At 37.8% G+C, this 17,850-nt stretch overlaps 1 protein-coding gene across 2 annotated transcripts; it reads right to left on the reverse strand.

The window, feature by feature from the left end:
- Positions 1–6,985: 6,985 nt before the first annotated feature.
- LOC311429541 (P protein-like) lies at positions 6,986–15,743 on the reverse strand. Of its 2 annotated transcripts, XM_084540629.1 has the most exons (6): positions 15,659–15,743; positions 15,364–15,462; positions 14,551–14,739; positions 10,858–10,915; positions 9,582–9,654; positions 6,986–8,734 (listed from the first exon to the last, which is right to left on the reverse strand). In XM_084540629.1, exons 1-6 carry the CDS (start codon positions 15,661–15,663, stop codon positions 8,688–8,690), a joined length of 471 nt encoding a protein of 156 aa, XP_084396755.1. In that variant the 5' UTR covers positions 15,664–15,743; the 3' UTR covers positions 6,986–8,687. The 2 variants fall into 2 exon arrangements, with proteins under 2 accessions (XP_084396755.1, XP_084396754.1); XM_084540628.1 differs by lacking the exon at positions 6,986–8,734 and having other exon boundaries at positions 9,061–9,654.
- Positions 15,744–17,850: the final 2,107 nt, after the last annotated feature.

Raw genomic sequence — 17,850 nt, forward strand, 5'->3', positions numbered from 1 at the left:
AAAACACTGTGTAAGCTACAACCACATGGGAAACTAAATCAGAATCAATGCCCCATTCATGATGGAGAATTTGCTTTTTGGTCAAAACTTCATTCACAAGTTTGCTAACATCTAAAAACATATATTCAAGCTTCTGCCAGCATACTCATGGTCTCTTTCTCCTCCAGCTCCTTTTCTACTTTTTCTTTCTCAGGTATAACATGAGGTGTGGTCAAACTACATTCCTAGTCTAATATAATTAAGAAATCAGCCAACAGTGAGAGACAAATCCATTAAATATATATATATTTATTTATTAAAATAAAAATTAAAAAGCCTAGCATTACTTATCCAGTACATCTAGGACTATTTAGACAGTATTGTTAGGAGTTCGTTTTTGGCTTGAATGAGAAAGAATTATCCCTGGAGGCCTGGGGAAAAAGGAAAACCTGAGCTTTGAAAGCCCTCACAGACTTTAAAAAGACTACAACAGAGAGACAGTGGAATTGTTTTGCAGCTGTCTGTGATGAGGTAGAGAGCAAAAGCATCATCAATATACGTGTGTATATTTATGGATATATATGGGTATGATGAGAAAGAAGACACTTGACTTTACACATATATGCCCTGTTGAAATCACGCAACTCAGACACATGCTTGAGTATCCTAACAACCTTAACTTCTGACATTTAATTTAATATACTACAAAAAAAATTAATCTAACGTAAAAAAATGTACAAGACTGTTTAACTACCAGAAGGATTTTTCCAGAAAGAGCTTCCATTACCCACAGAACTCAAAAATTTTAATAAACACAGAATAGTTAGAGGGTACCCAGTGCATTGCTATGCCCCACTTCCCAGTGAGCCCCAGTAATGCCATCTATAGAGGACCAGGCTCTTCCTACACTCTGATGGGGAAAGCCTGAGACCTTATGCAGAGTTCTTTCATCTTTAAAAGAAAGTTGTTGCCTGGACAAGAGATACCTCTCACACTCTGTAACCAAAAAAAATCCTAGCAGATCTAGTGGCAGTTGAACAGCCAGTGCATTGCAAGGTGATATAAATTTCATCCTGCTTAGTTGAACCACCTCTTGAACCACCTCTGTTCACACACTGTTCATCAAGAATGACCCACCCAGTCACCCCCAGACATCTATTTGCTTAAAGAAATTGCATAGGAAACCACAGAAAATAACCCCAGATGCAACAAACTTGGAAACTAATTCCAGTCAAGATAATTTACACGTGCAGCCCTTAGCAAACATAAATATAAATTAGTACAGTTCCTTCCCTTTCTGAAGGTTTTAAGTGTGACTTGGCATCATAGTTTTTTGGTGTCCTAATATATGATATTAGTGTCCACTGGAACTATATGTATACCTTTAGCTAGAGACATTAATTATATTTTCTAAGAGGCCTGCTGACCTGAAGTCATTAACCCAATGATTTGGGACACCTCTTGACAGTCTGCTTTTTATTAGAAGTGTAGCCAGTAATTTATGTCTCAAAAAGCTTCAGGTGCATATAATTATGGCAGCTCCCTTTTAAGCAATACTTTTAAAATAAATCCTGTAATTACTCAGATGACACATTCAGAAGCTATTATAAAGGATGCTTGAAATTAAAGGGGGAAAAATGAAACTTTATTTCCAAGAAGAGTTCTTCCTTCCTTCTTTTCCTGTGAAGATGGGGATACTTTAGATGTTTTTTCCATTCCTTTCTGTGCATTTATAAAACTATCCAAAAAAAAAAAAAAAAAGGTTCTCCTTTGATTGCAAGTGGAACTGAACATCATTCACTGATCTGCAATGAGGCACTTAGAGCTGAAATCCCATCAAAGTTATCTTTCTCCAAAAAAAATATTTAGAGACTCTGTCATAATTCCATTGTTAGACTGCAGCAGATCACAGCCTTTATGAAAGGTAGAATCAAACTAACCTGGGAGAAAACTTCAGCCATGTTTTGATAAGTCAAAATGCACTTTTTTTTACCAGGCAGCTCCTCAGAATAGTTCTGCCTTATCTTGGTTTTATATTGCCCTTAAATTGCCAGAATGTGATCTCTTCTCCATTTCAATCATTCAGATGTGACTTCAACTTTTGGGAAAACTATCTTTTTATTTCTAGCATCCCCTCTTACTCTGCAATTTAACCATGCTGGTATTTTTTTTCTGTTCTTAACATTTTTGCAGCATTTGCCTTTAAAGAAAAAAAAAAAAGTCCCTGACAAGATTTACAGCTGGAGTTGTTATTTTTTATTTCACTTCAGCTAAGCTGCCTCATTTTTCTGTAGTTCCATTCTTGAAATTATATTACTGCTGTGAATTATCCTGTCAAGGGATTTTGGTTTGCATATGCTTTGTGCACCATTACACAGTGGCTCTCTGTATTTACATCTGGCACCAGCCTGGGTGCATCGCTCAAAGCTAAACCAAGAGTTGTTTTTTTCCATTCTTCGTTTTCTGACTAGCTGCTCAGAGAAGGTATTGAAGACAGTGTGAGAGTCACCTCAAGTCACTTTACTTTTTTGTAGCTTACATAAACAACATGATAGAACGGGATGCAGTGGCTAAATATTTAAATTATAATTCATTCACCACAGTTTCTACTTCTGTACTGATGATATCTGCATCTCAGCTGGTTACTCTGATTCCCTTAAAATCAGTGAAAAGAAAGTGCTTTTGAGATGGAATTCATTGCCTTAATTTAGACCACCACATTAAGTTAAGAGGAATCACTCATTAGAAGCACCAGCTGCCTCTGTAAACTATAAAGAGAGCCCAGGATGACTAACTCAGGTGTAGCTGAGATGAGTCACACCCTAAGTAGAGTCCCTGCGTTACCTTGCATCAAGCCATTTATTCAGTATGTACTGAACCAACCAAAAAGCTATGAATGACAGAGATTCTCTCTTATATTTGCATGCAGATGGCTGACTTTACACCTTCTTTAACATCTGTTTGTATCACCTACTCTGTCTACCGTAAAATGTAGCTTGACATTATTACAACTATTGATTATTTTTCACCAAGTTTCTGATATGCATGTACATGTATGCTATTGATTCTGATTTATGACCACATTGCTCAGGCTGGTTTCTTTGGTTTTGCTGGTTTTAAAAGACATTTCTCCTGGACCTTACTACATTTTTACATGTTGCCCTGGGATTATTTCTGCATTTTTCAATTTTCTCTCTTGATGTAAAGCAGATTGCTGTAACTAGTTAGGGTGTTTTTACATCATCCCTTCAAAACGTAGCATGTAGAAACACAAGTTCTTCTATAACTGTTGGTTTCCCTATCTGAAGAATTCTCCATAACTCTTCAGAAGTTTTATGAGTTCTTAATAAACTATTTTTCATAACATTTTCTCAACCATACTTTGATATTCTGCTTCTTTGCCTGCCACTGTACGTGGTCCTCATCTTCATCCATCTACTTAGCAGCTTGAACACTGCCTGTGGGTCAAAATGCTTAGTTTGTTTCCAAGAGCAACAACAAACTTAAACCATTTTTAAATGTGTTCTGCAAGGAAAAAATTACCAAGGAGTGTCTGACAGTAGAGGGCTAAAGTAACAAACAAAATAAATTCAAAGAGAAAAAAGAATCAAAGGGATTTGAGAAGCTGTTTCATTCATTCATTCATTTAAATTATGTTTCTTGGAAAAAGAACCCTTTTTTTTTTTTTAACTTCCATGGATGTTGAAAGTCTGATAAATTCTGTACATGCTCTTTGCCTCATAGTTGTTCTTTCTATAAATACCTCTGGTTCAAGGAGCAGAAAAGGTGATTTTCAGTGTCATTAATGGTCATGGCATGATTACAAGTTTACCTAGTGACCTTTTCTTGCTACTTGATTAATATATTTGACCCACCATTCAAACTCATGCAACCTAATAGAGGAATTTGATATTAAGGTCAGCATATCTTCGTCTTCTCTGTCTAAAGCCTCTCCTATCAATTTCCATATGTGGAATTTTTCTAAATGGTTCCACTGAATTCAAATAAAATAAGAAATCTAGCCTATGAAATATATTTCATATATATATTTCAGTAATATATTTCAATATATTACTGAGATACAGTTTCTACTTGAGAATTTGAGATCTTAACACTGGATGGGGCATGTTTAAATTGCTCAGAGCCACTGAGAATAGAGCTAAGCCAGATGAAATAGCTACTGACTAGTCAATTTGATATCTATAGTTTTTCGGATGACCAGAGACATGTTCAGTCACAACTTGAGAGTATTTTCTCTAACTTTTGTTTTGTGGTGATAATATTTCAGGAGCAAGTGAGTAAGGAACCCCTACTGTAGGTGCTGTGGAAATATATACCTTGCAAAGTGTCAGTTCTCACTCCAAAATTTTTAATGAGAAGATGTCAAGCATATAAAGCAAACAATTAGATCAGGACTGAAAGTATTTAAAATACATTCAAAAAAAAGAAAAATTTGGGGGCAGACTCAGAAAGAATTCAAAGTCCTCTCTCCAGTTATTATTAGTTTTCAGGTCCACAATAGCTGGACCCGAAGTAAGTTCTGACAAGAAATCTGAAAAGGGAAAATGGAATTGCTGCACCTAGACTAACCTAACTTTCCCTCACCTATAGCAGTAACTGGCACAAGTACAGATGTTCTTGAGAGGGAAGCAAACAAGATTGTAAATGAAATACTTGTCAGGGACAGAGTAAAGATGGAAATTCACAACTCTAAGAGGTAGGTGTGAGACCCATCACCCCAGTACTGCACTGGAAGATTTATCTTTTCTTGTAAAAAGCCAAAGTTTCTACTACTGAGAAGTGAAGAAATAGCAATAATTGTATCAGGTGCAGTGAAAGAAAAGAAGACAGTCCATTAGGGAGACAGACACTTCTTTAAATGACAGGTAGAGTTTGATTGCGTAATTCCTCAGTAACATCCACAAATCCCCATTACTTTTTAATTTCATAAAGCCTTGTTCAATTCTACAGGTTAATGCACAGCTCTGCTCCAGCTGTCTGTTCCCTACTGTTTGAGAAATATTTAAAATTTTACTTAGGTCAGGGCAGAATAGTTTAGAAGTGAAGGAATAAACACAGAGTATTGTAAGCATTTCAGAACATTCTTAAGACTGAAAACTTACATGGTTAGGAAAGAATTGTGGGAATAGTTCTCATTCTTTCTGTGGTCAACCAGCTAAGGTACCGAGGTTACTTCAAAGTTTGAATGGCAAAAGAGTTACAGAAAATAAATACGTTCATGTGTTAGAATAGGTATCTGTAACTAAACTAGGAAATATCTCTTCTATTTTTATTTATGTCCACTTTCCAAAGGTACATCATCTTATTAATCATTGATGTGTTCCATTTAACATACAGCCTTTCAGCAAAGGTCTGAAAATGCTGCATAGATATACATTAATAGAGGTATTGAATCTTACTTCCTGCAGAAGAGGGTCTTTCAACCTGGCTTTATACTAAACTTACTTCTCTCTGCTATTAAACAGTTTACTGTTAGAATTTATAAGCAAATAAATTCCGAGTGTTTTCAAAAAGGAACAATATTGCCACTACTTTGAAAAATTATACTAAGTCAACTGAACTTGGATCTGGTGGCAATAGCGAAACCAGTATTAAAAAATATATTAAGTACTCAGAAAGCTTCTATTAATTCAGGGGAGGCAAGCTGCTGTGTTCAGAAACTGTAGCCAGCACTCCTCAGTGCTACGTGTCAGGTTTGTATCCATGGGGATGGACAAAGCAAAGGGCGATACAAGTGAGCTATTAGAAAAGACACAGAAGACAGTGAGGGGGAAAAAAATAGAGTAAATCCAAGCAATAGATTAAACTACGGAAACATCAAAAAGGAACTAAAGCAATGGAAAAGGGCTACAGAGACATCACATTAAAAGCAGGTCACCCCCATGCCAGCAAGTCTCTCCCAACAGCCAGAGACTGAAAGTCCCACCAGGTCTGAGATCTAATGGCCATGACAGGAAAAGAAAAAAACAAAACAAAACAAAAAAAAAAAAGCAAAACAAAAAAATAAGTGGCACTAATGAATGAAGTCATTTTGGACGAGGGCATCGAGTGCACCCTCAGTAAGTTCGCAGATGACACCAAGTTAGGTGCGTGTGTCGATCTGCTTGAGGGTAGGAAAGCTCTGCAGGAGGATCTGGATAGGCTGCACCAATGGGCTGAGGTCAACTGCATGAAGTTCAACAAGGCCAAGTGCCGGGTCCTGCACCTGGGGCGCAATAACCCCAAGCAGAGCTACAGGCTGGGAGAGGAATGGTTGGAAAGCTGCCAGGCAGAGAAGGACCTGGGAGTGATGGTGGATTGTCGGCTGGATATGAGCCAGCAGTGTGCTCAGGTGGCCAAGAAGGCCAACGGCATCCTGGCTTGTATCAGGAACAGCGTGACCAGCAGGGCTAGGGAGGTGATTGTCCCCCTGTACTCAGCTCTGGTGAGGCCGCACCTCGAGTACTGTGTTCAGTTTTGGGCCCCTCGCTACAAGAAGGACATGGAGGTGCTTGAGCGGGTGCAGAGAAGGGCGACAAAGCTGGTGAGGGGCCTGGAGAACAAGTCCTACAAGGAGCGGCTGAGGGAGCTGGGCTTGTTCAGCCTGGAGAAGAGGAGGCTCAGGGGTGACCTTATCGCTCTTTTTAGGTACCTCAAGGGAGGCTGTAGCGAGGTGGGGGTTGGCCTGTTCTCCCACGTGCCTGGTGACAGGACGAGGGGGAATGGGCTTAAGTTGAGCCAGGGGAGTTTTAGGTTAGATGTTAGGAAGAACTTCTTCACTGAAAGGGTTGTGAGGCATTGGAACAGGCTGCCCAGGGAAGTGGTGGAGTCACCATCCCTGGAAGTCTTCAAAAGACGCTTAGATGTAGAGCTTAGGGATATGGTTTAGTGGAGGGCTGTTAGCGTTAGGTTGGAGGTTGGACTCGATGACCTTGAGGTCTCTTCCAACCTAGAAAATTCTGTGATTCTGTGAAGTCCAAAGGGACTACTCAGTTTGATTTTAAAAATATTTCCATCTTTGGCTTTAGATTTCATAGATTTTTCTAGTGTATGCAGACATTGTATACATGAGACTGTACATACTCAAAACAGAAATCAATTTACATGGGCTTTTCTGGAAAAGCATAGAAATTAAGGATTTTATTTTTTTAAAGCATAATGAGTATACGGCACTTAGTACCAATTTGACACTTTTTAACAGCTTTCTAAGAACTGAGCTACAAGAGGCAAAGTGTTCGTTTGCATAATTTAGCATCATATGAGCTAGGACACTTCTTTCTCACCCAAGGCAGTCTTGTATAATAACCTCTGAGGGTTTTGTGACAAGGACAGTTGCAACACACCTGCCTGCCTACCATGAAATTCTTGTAGATGTTCAGAGAGTAGTGCTCAGTATCCACTGAGAATACTACAGTCTGTCAGCCAGAATAAATCGCATATTTGACATTTGTGTGTGAATGGTTAGCATTACTCAAGTCTAGCCAAAAAGGTGAAAACTTTCTTCACTGTGTGACCAAGTGGAGGACAAACACATGAGCTTACATCTGCATAAATGAAGACTAGCAGCAATGGTGAGATGACATTCAGAATTGCTCATGCCTTTTCAAAACCTCATTTAGGAATGAAATCTTCCTCCTTGACCCTTCTGCTTGAATTGCTGTGTCACCTTGAAAATGAAGCATAGCTTTCTTCTCACATATTTTCTCCTATCTCATTGACCTCAGGTAGGAATGCAAGGACAGAACATCCAGTTTTCAACACATATGACACAAACTAAGAAGATGCAGCTCCAGGTTTGTCAAGTAAAGAAGGGGGATGCTGTATTCTGTCTGACAGCTACTTGGCTAGAGCATCCTGACATGACAGGTAAAATGCGAAATCTGGGAATACTTGTTTTTGTCTTCATATCCCAGTCCCAACAGCATTTCCTGAAACAAGCAAAAAGTATAACTGGCTGCAGAATCAACAGGCACAATGCAGAAGCTATGGTTCTAACCCAACATCTGTGGAAAGACATCTAATCCTCAAGTTATGCTCTGAGAGCTGACTAAAATTTGAACTCAAAGACTTGCCACCAATGCACCCTGATTTGGCAGTCTCTGTCATTACAGCTCTGGTGCTGTTCAAGACCAAATGCATATGTAAATAGGACCTTTCAACAACAGTTTCAAAGAGGAAAAAAGTACCGGTGTGAACAAGATACTGATGGGAGTTTACCATTGAAGTTGTCACTGGTCCCACTGGTCCTATTCACTTGCACTCCTCCAAAAAACAATCTCCACTTCTAATTATAAATGGCCCTCAAGACATTTTCTTCCTCATTTACCCTAGCAGTCATGTAATATTGTGTCATTATTTGCAATAGTGAGAATGCTAAAAATCAAAGCTATTTAAAGTGGACTTTCCCTGCTCAAAGCTACAGACCTGCCCAGTTAAGCAGAAGAAATCACTCTTTTAAAATGTAATAATCACACTTTTTCAGAACAAGACACTTCCCAGGAGCCCATAAAGTATATCTGTAGCTTGAATCATCTTCTAACATTAGTGAAATAATAAACAAGTAAATTGTAGACCAAAGTGATAAAATTAGAAATATACTGAGAATAAGAAATGTGATTTTTGTTTGTTTACTAACTGAATGCTCATCCTTCAAAGACCTTTGACATTCAGGTCTGCATTCACCTGCAATGAATCATTTTTATTTTGGATTATTCTGTTGCTTGTTCTTTTGAAGAGTTTGTTGAAGATCTGTGGACTTAAATTCACTATTGAGCAATTTTACATGGAAAAAAAAAAAAAAAAAAGAAAAGAAAAGAAAAGAAAAGAAAAGAAAAGAAAAGAAAAGAAAAGAAAAGAAAAGAAAAGAAAAGAAAAGAAAAGAAAAGAAAAGAAAAGAAAAGAAAAGAAAAAAGAAAAGAAAAGAAAAGAAAAGAAAAGAAAAGAAAAGAAAAGAAAAGAAAAGAAAAGAAAAGAAAAGAAAAGAAAAGAAAAGAAAAGAAAAGAAAAGAAAAGAAAAGAAAAGAAAAGAAAAGAAAAGAAAAGAAAAGAAAAGAAAAGAAAAGAAAGATTCCACACCTCCACTGAAAAATATCTACAGATGCACAAAACTAAACATATGCCTGTGCTAAGCTGTTCTGGAAACAGGTCTGTGAATCACCTAGTTTGCTGCTTTTGAAGGAGTTCACTGAGTAGCATCATGGTCCAAGTACATTATACCCTACATGCTACAGATGACAGCATGGAGAGCATGGACAGCATCCAGAGCAAGTGGCCTGGAGAGCAGTTGCTACAGCCAGGGGCATGTGCTAGTCATGGTCAGAGCTATTTTCTGGGGCTTGATCCCACTAGGTCCCACTTACACACCTCAGGTTTCATACAAAGAGATGGAACTTAACTGGATGGGAACCACAAGACATCCCAGACAGGTGCTATACATTATAGCTCAAATGTGGAGCATGACTGTGCTTTGCATCAAGTAATGAGTCTAAGTGCAGCCCAGGCTCTGAGGACACTAAATCCTTCCTGGGCATAAGCGGGAAAACAGCCATTCAAACACTTTATCAATGAAACCAGTTCAGTTTTCTTCAATGAAAGAAGGATACAGAAGCTTTCCAGAGGCGAGACAGCCAACATCTGCCAGGACATACCTTGATCTGGATAAATGCCAAATAAAACCTAGGATGAGGATAAAAATCAAATATACATTAATAATACAAAAACTCAAAAAGACCTGTTAAGCTTGTTTTAGAAACTTACAGAAGATTCTTTCAAACAGTACATTAAATCTTAAGATTGCTTTCCATATTTTCAGGTATGCTTCCCCCACAGCTGATAAGTGGCCCAGAGACACATATCAAGGACACATAATACTTACTGTCAAAGGCACTTGTTCAATATATGCCATCCAAGTGTTTCTTAGGACAAAGGAACTTAACCTCTTCAACTAGCTGTCTCACAGCATCACAGGATGGGTGAAATTAACAGCCAAAATGGTGATGAATTTACATGGAGAGGGAGGTACAATGAAGACTAAGAACAGCTCTAGTGGGAGAGGGAAGTAGAGGAAAACAGACTGAAAAGTGCTGGGAACAGGACAGGAAAACAAAATCTTGCCTGGAGTATATCAGCAAACAAAGCCAAGGAGAGAACATTTCTCATAGAATGACAAAGTCAACCAGAGGAAGAAGGAAGGAGAACAGAGTGGTGAAAAAGAGAGAAGTCAGAAAAAAAGAACTGAGAATGGGAGAGGTTTTTTTAAAGACATGCTGGGGTCTCTGGTCTGCCTAGAGAGCACAGATCTTCTCTTGTATTTTTGTAGATTTTCCTTTCAACACTCATATTCTGGGGAGTTCCTGCCTACTCTTATTGACTGCTAGTGCTCACTGGTGGGAACTGCTCCCAGCTGCCCTTTTTCAGCAGCCACTCAGAAAAGCAGAGGACACAAAAATTTTTTATACATTTTAGTGGCTTCCATGAGAGAATGGCTGCTCAAAGGGCTATAGGAGGAGATACACATTTTTCTAGAGGAAAAACCTACCAACATTCCCCAAGTTTTAAGCAACATCTGAAGACCCGTCTTAAATTCAAGAAGGAAACACTGAGGACACACAAATTTAAGTTAAAACTGACTGCTCAAACCCAGCTACCTGCCCTACTACATTGTCCAGGGTGGCGGCTAGTGCACTGAGCAGTTGTCTGATTAGGCATAAGAACCTGCACAACATTTTTGTGTTTGTTGTTTTGGTTTTTTTTTGCCATCTTCCTCCCACCCTTGATACATTTTTTTATTACCAAAGACCAAATATCACAACTTGTTTTAAACTAATTGTAAGAAATTTAATAGAAAGAGGGGGAAAGGATTGCCAATTCAATACTTACAGAGCAGACAACTACAAAGATAAAAAGACCTGAAACTTTCAGGAATTTTAGACAGCACCTGAAAAGTAAGAAACATGTATTTACTGTATGGTTATTAAAAATAAAATAAAATAAAATAAAATAAAAAAAGTATTCTTAATTGTTCTGCCATTTCAGAAATACCATGTTGAGCACTTAGAAGTGATATCACACCATGTCAGAGTGTGAACACAACTACACAGGGTCAGCAAAGGATTAGGAAGCCCTGGTGACTATAAGGGCTTTTTGTCCCCACTCTGCCACCAGACTGCTCTTAATGCATGGGAAGGAAGTTTTACCCTTCAGGAAAGCCAAGTGAATGCTGCAGCATGAGCTGGTGCTGGGACCTGGAGCCACTTCCCTGCTGCTACTGATGGCTCCCAAGAGACCCAAAGCACCTTTAATTCTCCCTGACCTCTCCCAGGGCTGCAAAGGAAACCATAGCCACTGCAGGAGGGTGACACATCTGAGCAGAAATGACAGATTGCTGCATAGAGGGGTACTGTCATGAACGAATTCCCCAAAACCAGACTTCCAATATGCATCCTGAAAGTTATTCATAGGATGCCCAATAGGCATCCTGAAAAGATAGTTTGAAGACAAGAGCAAGCTTTAATAATCTCCCAGTTTTAGTAGTATATCTTCAAACCAAATATGCTGTGTGAGCATCTCTACATAAACCGTCTAGCAAAACTCAATTTTTTTTCCATAGCACATCTGTTCCTTTTGAGGGAATGCCCAGTTCTGGAGATTCAATGCCATAAAATCTTCTGAAGTGTCAGAGCTTACTACGGAGTGGGTTAAGCAAGAATAACTCTAAATTCAAATGTTGAAAAATTATGCTCTCAAGTAAGAAATCTTAAGATTTATCACTGTTAAATTACCAGCTCTTTTATCTTACCATAAGAGGCAACTCTTTAATTATTTTCTTGTTGCCCATCAGAATGTTACACAGATGTCTTAATTTACAGAACTCTTTTTGTTATTTGCCCTTATTACATCTCTTCACTAATTGAAGCCACTGATGTTCTCATCACATTTTTTCAAAAGTAAACGCTAAATCATTGCTTTTCTGAGAGAATGATAAATGCAAGGTTTGATTTAAGCCTGATGACAAACAAGAAGAAAAACATTTCAAGTCACTAGGATAATTAGTTGAGAAGGGAACAGTGCAATAAATAGCTCTGTTGACAGATGCTATAGAACAAAATATTAAAGTGGAGTAATCTGGAGTCAGAAATAATTATTAATCACAGTGGATATAAGTCCCTAAATTGAGTTCATTGACTGAAAGTAATATGAGTGACCGGAGACCCATTTTTTGAAAAAACTTTTTTCCTAAAAATTCCTTCCTCTAGAGTTTATAAAAAAAAAAAAAAAAAAAAAAAAGGTAGCTGATTAAAATATGATGCCACAGTCAAACTGGTACAAAGGGACTAAAACATCCTACAAAAAAAAAAAAAAAAAAAAAAAAAAAAAAAGAAGTGGTAGCAAGTTTATGCGAACTTTGCACAGGAGAAACATCAGAGAAAGCAAAGGAAGACAGGAAGCCAGCTAGGTGGCTTCTTCCAGAAGCACCAGAGAGCCCTGCTCTAACAAAAAACAAGGTAGGGTGGGAGAGAGTATAATAAAGATCTGAAAAGAGAAGAATGACAGCAAAAGTCATTATCAGCACCCCACATAATTCTGATAATTCTTTCAGCTGATGATTCTTTTAGTATTCTTTTGAGTATGATTTATGGAAAATACCTAGCACTAGCTTTGTCATGTAGCCTCTCTCCTACTTGTCTAGTCTCCCTATCTTCACATCACAGCTGTTTCAGTATTTTTGAGAACTTATCATGTTATGAACTACTAAAGCCCAGTCCAGATTGGTTTAATTTTAATGTATTTAGTATTTTCTGTTTGCACTTCCAAATTATCATTCCAAATAATAAAAATTCAAATTACTGTTGAACCAAGAAACAGTAATAACTAGATTTTAAAACATAAGAGAAATCAAAAAGCATTAATTAAGACTTCATAAATTTATAAACACTTGTCTGCAAATAACAGAAACTCATCTCAAGGAGCTGTCAAGATATAATAAAAAAAAGCTTTTGGAAATGGTTATTTTATTAAATGTAGAATTTTAAAGCCTCTTTTCCTCCCATCTGGTTGTTTTCATGGCATTTTGTATTAAGGAAGCAGTGCTTTTAACAGCTTACAGTTGAGAAGCGACGAGCCTTTGACTCGTCCGTGTTTTGCAATCTGTCTCTTTCCAGAGTGCTAATCTGGCATGGTGATGCAAGCACAAACTGCATGCCAAACTCTGTGCTGATATATGCCTCCAGCGCAATCCTATTTGACTTCAGTTGGAAATGCATGAAGTATAAATCTATGAAGGATTTCACCCCCTGTTCTAAACCAAATGATTTTTAGTCTGATCTGCATGTGGTGTCAGGCAGTTTAGCTCCATTTATTATCTCAGCAGAGTTATGCTGAATTACGACAGCCAAGAAGCTGGCCCCATATGTACAACCAGCACTATAGCAATGAAAATATTTCACAGGAAGTTCTGCCAGAGAAATACACCACTCTCCAGATTATAAACGTATGCTATACTGGAAACAATTGATTCTGCTCTCCCGCTCGATGCCTTTGTTCCATGAAATACCAGGGAAAGCTACTGTGAGCGTGAAGAAAGACGCCTGCCAAACTTCTTCACATCTGCTCATATTGCACTAATTGCAGCCATTGAAATTCTCCTGCTCCATTTGTTTAGCAGCGGTGCAGGAGAGTGGCACTCCACACAGTACCATATGCACAATGAAAGAAGGAAAACAATTGTGAAGTGATGAGCTAAGACAACATACAGATTGGGAAAAGAGGCATGGACATCTTGTCAAAAAAGCTCCATGGATCAATGATGAGGACATGCAGTACTGGGCTCTATGCAAATCTTTAGCACTATTAGCAGGGTCCAAACCAAAGTAGGTGAAAGTGCTGAAACTCCAGAAAAGACAGAGAGAATTAGTATCTGAGATTAAAGAGTTTGTTAGCTACAACCCCAGGTGAAAATATCCTGAGAAAATTTGAATTTAAGCTCTTACTATATTGACATGTTTTAATACATTAAAAGATTCAAGGTCATCGTCGCCTAAATGAGGCAAAAGATTACTTTGAGAGTAATCAAAGAGTGAAATATATAGATGTACCTAAAGACAAAAAAAAAAAGTTCTTGTTTATATTTTGCATTGTGTATTTGTGAAAAGCTACTGTCATGACTCCAGAAATCATTGTTAGTACCTAAAAAACTGTGTATGTATATATATATATTTTAATTAAAGACAAATATTTCATAAAAGCACACTGAAAAATAAATCTGGAGTCAACAAAGGGGCTTTTATGAAATGGCTTTCAAAATGTTAAAAGCAAAGACAGTATTTAATTTCAAATTTAGAATAGGAGTTGTGATTAATGCTTCTAAGAACAAGCGGCTATTGATCATTAGGCTGTAATCAATGTCATCAGGGTTTATTTATAAATTATCAATAGCAAAATATGGCCTAAATATGGAGTGTTACTTTATTCATTTGCAGAAAATAAAACATTTTCTAGCCAGCTATACTTAAAAACTAAAACTAATGAAAAAAAAAATGCAAAAAATATGTAACTGAAGATTTGAATTCAGACCTCATCTTTGATGAATTGAACTTGGCATGAAGGTTGTCCAAGATTTCATATTTCTCAGAAGAAGCAGATCTAGACAAACTGGTCATTTCACTTCCCAGTTGAAATCTTTGCTCAAATTCTGCAGAGCTGTTGTCCCATGAATCATCATCTGTGGTAAAATCTGGATTGTGAATAGCCATGCACAGCAACCTGTCACGCATTTTCAGTAAATAAAAAAATAAATAAAACAAAACAGTGGTTTATTTCAACAGATAGTATATGTAACTGACCTTACATATTCTTAGCTTCATTATGATGTATTTCAACGGAAAAACAAAAACATAGATTTACATGTATTCAGTACAGAGCTCCCCTTGGTGATACAGCTGGATAGACAGCAGATCAAAGATAAAGACCTCATGATGCTTCAGGTGTACCTGAGAGAATCAGCATTTTGAAGTACCAGGCATACATGTTTCAGGATTTAGTGTGTAAAATCCTCATCAGAACTGGGCACATAGCTCTGCTGTATCTTGCAGTGCACCTGATGTAACATCACATGAAGCAAATGAGAGCAGCTGCCTGTCCTAAGGACTTTCTAATCACCCTGACCTCAGACCTTACATCATTCCCTGTCCCATTTACAGTCCCTTCTTTCCACTCAAGTTCCTCCAAAGTAATTCTCTGCTTGCAACCCCTGACATTCACTTTATTTCCCATCAGGTTTGCTGTCAGGATATAAGAAAGAACCATGCACAATTAAATAGAAGAGAACTTAGAAAAGAGAAAAAAAAAAAAAAAAAAAGTATTTTGAGTAAAATGAAAGTAACCAACCCATTGTCCTCTGAGGAGACCTTCAGCAGTGGTGTCTTCTCTGTAAAGCAAGTGTTTCTTGACCTTGAGCTGAATAATTTGGAAAAATTGAAGTGATACCTTTGGAGAGAGGGAAAAAAGAACAGTTAGTTTGCATTGCAACAATTCACTGCAATTCTACAGAATATTTTGGTACAAGAGCATCTAATTAGTTTAATTTAGGAATGGAGTTTGCCTAACTTATGGTTTTCACAAAGCTTGAACTAGTCATAGTAGTTACTCCCTTACAGTCATGGTGACCAAACGAGAAATTTACCTCATCTTAAAAGTGGTGTCTAAAATAGTCAATGAAATTCCCTCCAAATGCCAGATGAGCAATATACAAATAATCAACACTTGGATGCTTACATTTCACAGAGCTTAAATTTACAGTGGAACAATTGCACTGTAAAAAAAAAAAAAAAAAAAAAAAAAAAAAATCTTAAGGAAAATAATTACATATATTCATGTAAGTTGATGTAAGTATACCATAGAAAACAAAATAAAAGGATAATATTTGTTCCACATGTGTCCTTTGGGTCATACATGTAGATAACAGAAATCTAGTAAACTCTACAGCAACCATGCCTCCCTTTGCACAGGGAAGAAAGTTTTATCTGAAGTACATCATCCCTGCAGCACAACCACTTCCAAACAGTTTCTGTCAAGTCTTGGTACTGGTGCTGCAGATAATTAACCAAGATCGAGCTATGTCTTGCCATATTGCAGCTTAGCATTTTTACTTTTTTTTTTGCTAAAATTTAAATCCTGAAGTTTAAGGGACAGCTGAAGAGAATCAAACACAATAAAGGGGGTCTGACTTTGGAGCAAGCATCTGGGAGAGATGAAATAATTGAACCATTTAGAGCAGCCTGCGCTGGATGGCCCTGCTGGGGCAGGCCTTGGTCCTGATGGCCTCCAGAGAGCCCTGCCAACCTCAGCCACTCTGTAACTCTGAAAATTCAGACTTAGTAAAATTAAAACCTCTGGTTAATGCTTCAGCTTTCTTGTTGAGTAGTTTTACCAATTCAGGAGCCATGCTAGTTGTGTAGAAAATGGATATGGTTATTTTAGCCTTGAGTGGGCAAAGTACTTCTTCAAACTCTGCTTTAAGCACCATATTTGCAGTCTCAATAAGAGAGAACAAAGTGTTAGAGAGACTGAATTATCCAGTACATCAGGTCAAACGCTGGACAGATTAGAATTCAGGTGCTACATTGCACTGACACATCATCTGTGAAGAGATGATTGCATACTTTGAAACTATCAAAGTACTTCCTTTTTTAAATAGGAGAACATCATTCACACAAAATGTTTAAGTGGAGAAACTCTGATATTTTACAGCAAGTGCTATTTTAATCTTATCATAGCCTTAGATGTAAAAGATTACCTAGAGCTTTCACAGAATGGAATCCATAAGGAGAGTAAAAACATTATTAGGACTTTAAGCGTGTACTCAAAAGCAATACTGATATGCTTCTGGCTGATCCTGGCATTCCTTTACATTTGGAATTTGCATCCCAAGGTGACACATTTAATAAAAATTCTGATGGTAGGCCTTGAACTCGCACATTCAGAAATTTAACTGATGCAAAGACTGATTAGCTGTTTCCGATGTTAAAAAAAAAAAAAAATGATGCCATTTGTTTCACACATGCACACACACACACACAAAAGAAAGAAAAAGATTCCAAAAAGTATTGTATGGTATGCTATTCTGCTCTAACCTTACATTGTACATACCACTAACCTTTCCACACTTACTTTACTTCTTTTCCTCGTAGGACAGGTGCAAAATCTAAGATCAGTAAACAGAAAACTTTCTACAAAAACATCCATTTTCTTCCATTTAATTGTTAGTGTATTACCTAAACTGCTTTGTGTTATCTTTCTGTGTGTATATATATATATAGAAATCTATAGAGATAGATAAACAATCCCCATCCTCAAGCACCAGTGAGGGCTGATGAGAGCGTGCTGCCACCACAAACCCACCATGTCCTGCCGCAGTGCCCAGGTCTGCATGGTGAGCAGGGCAGGGACTCGTAACACACCACTCCTCACATGCATGAAAAGGGAAGCGGAGAGTGGAACAGCTGATCATGCTGCCTCTATGTAAAGACTCTTGCATGGTAATCACATGTGAATTCAGAAAAACTAGTTCTGAAACTGCTTTTAACCCAGAAGCTTCCCAATACTGAGCTGAAGTACTGATAGCAGAACAGCTGGAGCAGCACAGAAACACTGGCCAGTTAAAAATTGGCACTTTGTGTAGACATCCTCAGGTAAGCATACGTTCAGCTTCATCACAGACATGTCAGAGTTGATATGTTCTGCTCTTTATCCCAGAGTGCACAGTAAGTCCACATCACTACCATGAATGAGTGACCACTGTGGAAACAGTGCTGCAAGGCAAAGCAACTTCAGCTACGGCGACCAGGCAGAGGCCCAAGATTTGGTGGAAGATTA

Source organism: Aythya ferina (genome assembly GCF_964211825.1).
Source record: "Aythya ferina genome assembly, contig: HAP1_SCAFFOLD_1336, whole genome shotgun sequence".
NCBI classification, from domain to species: Eukaryota; Metazoa; Chordata; class Aves; order Anseriformes; family Anatidae; genus Aythya; species Aythya ferina.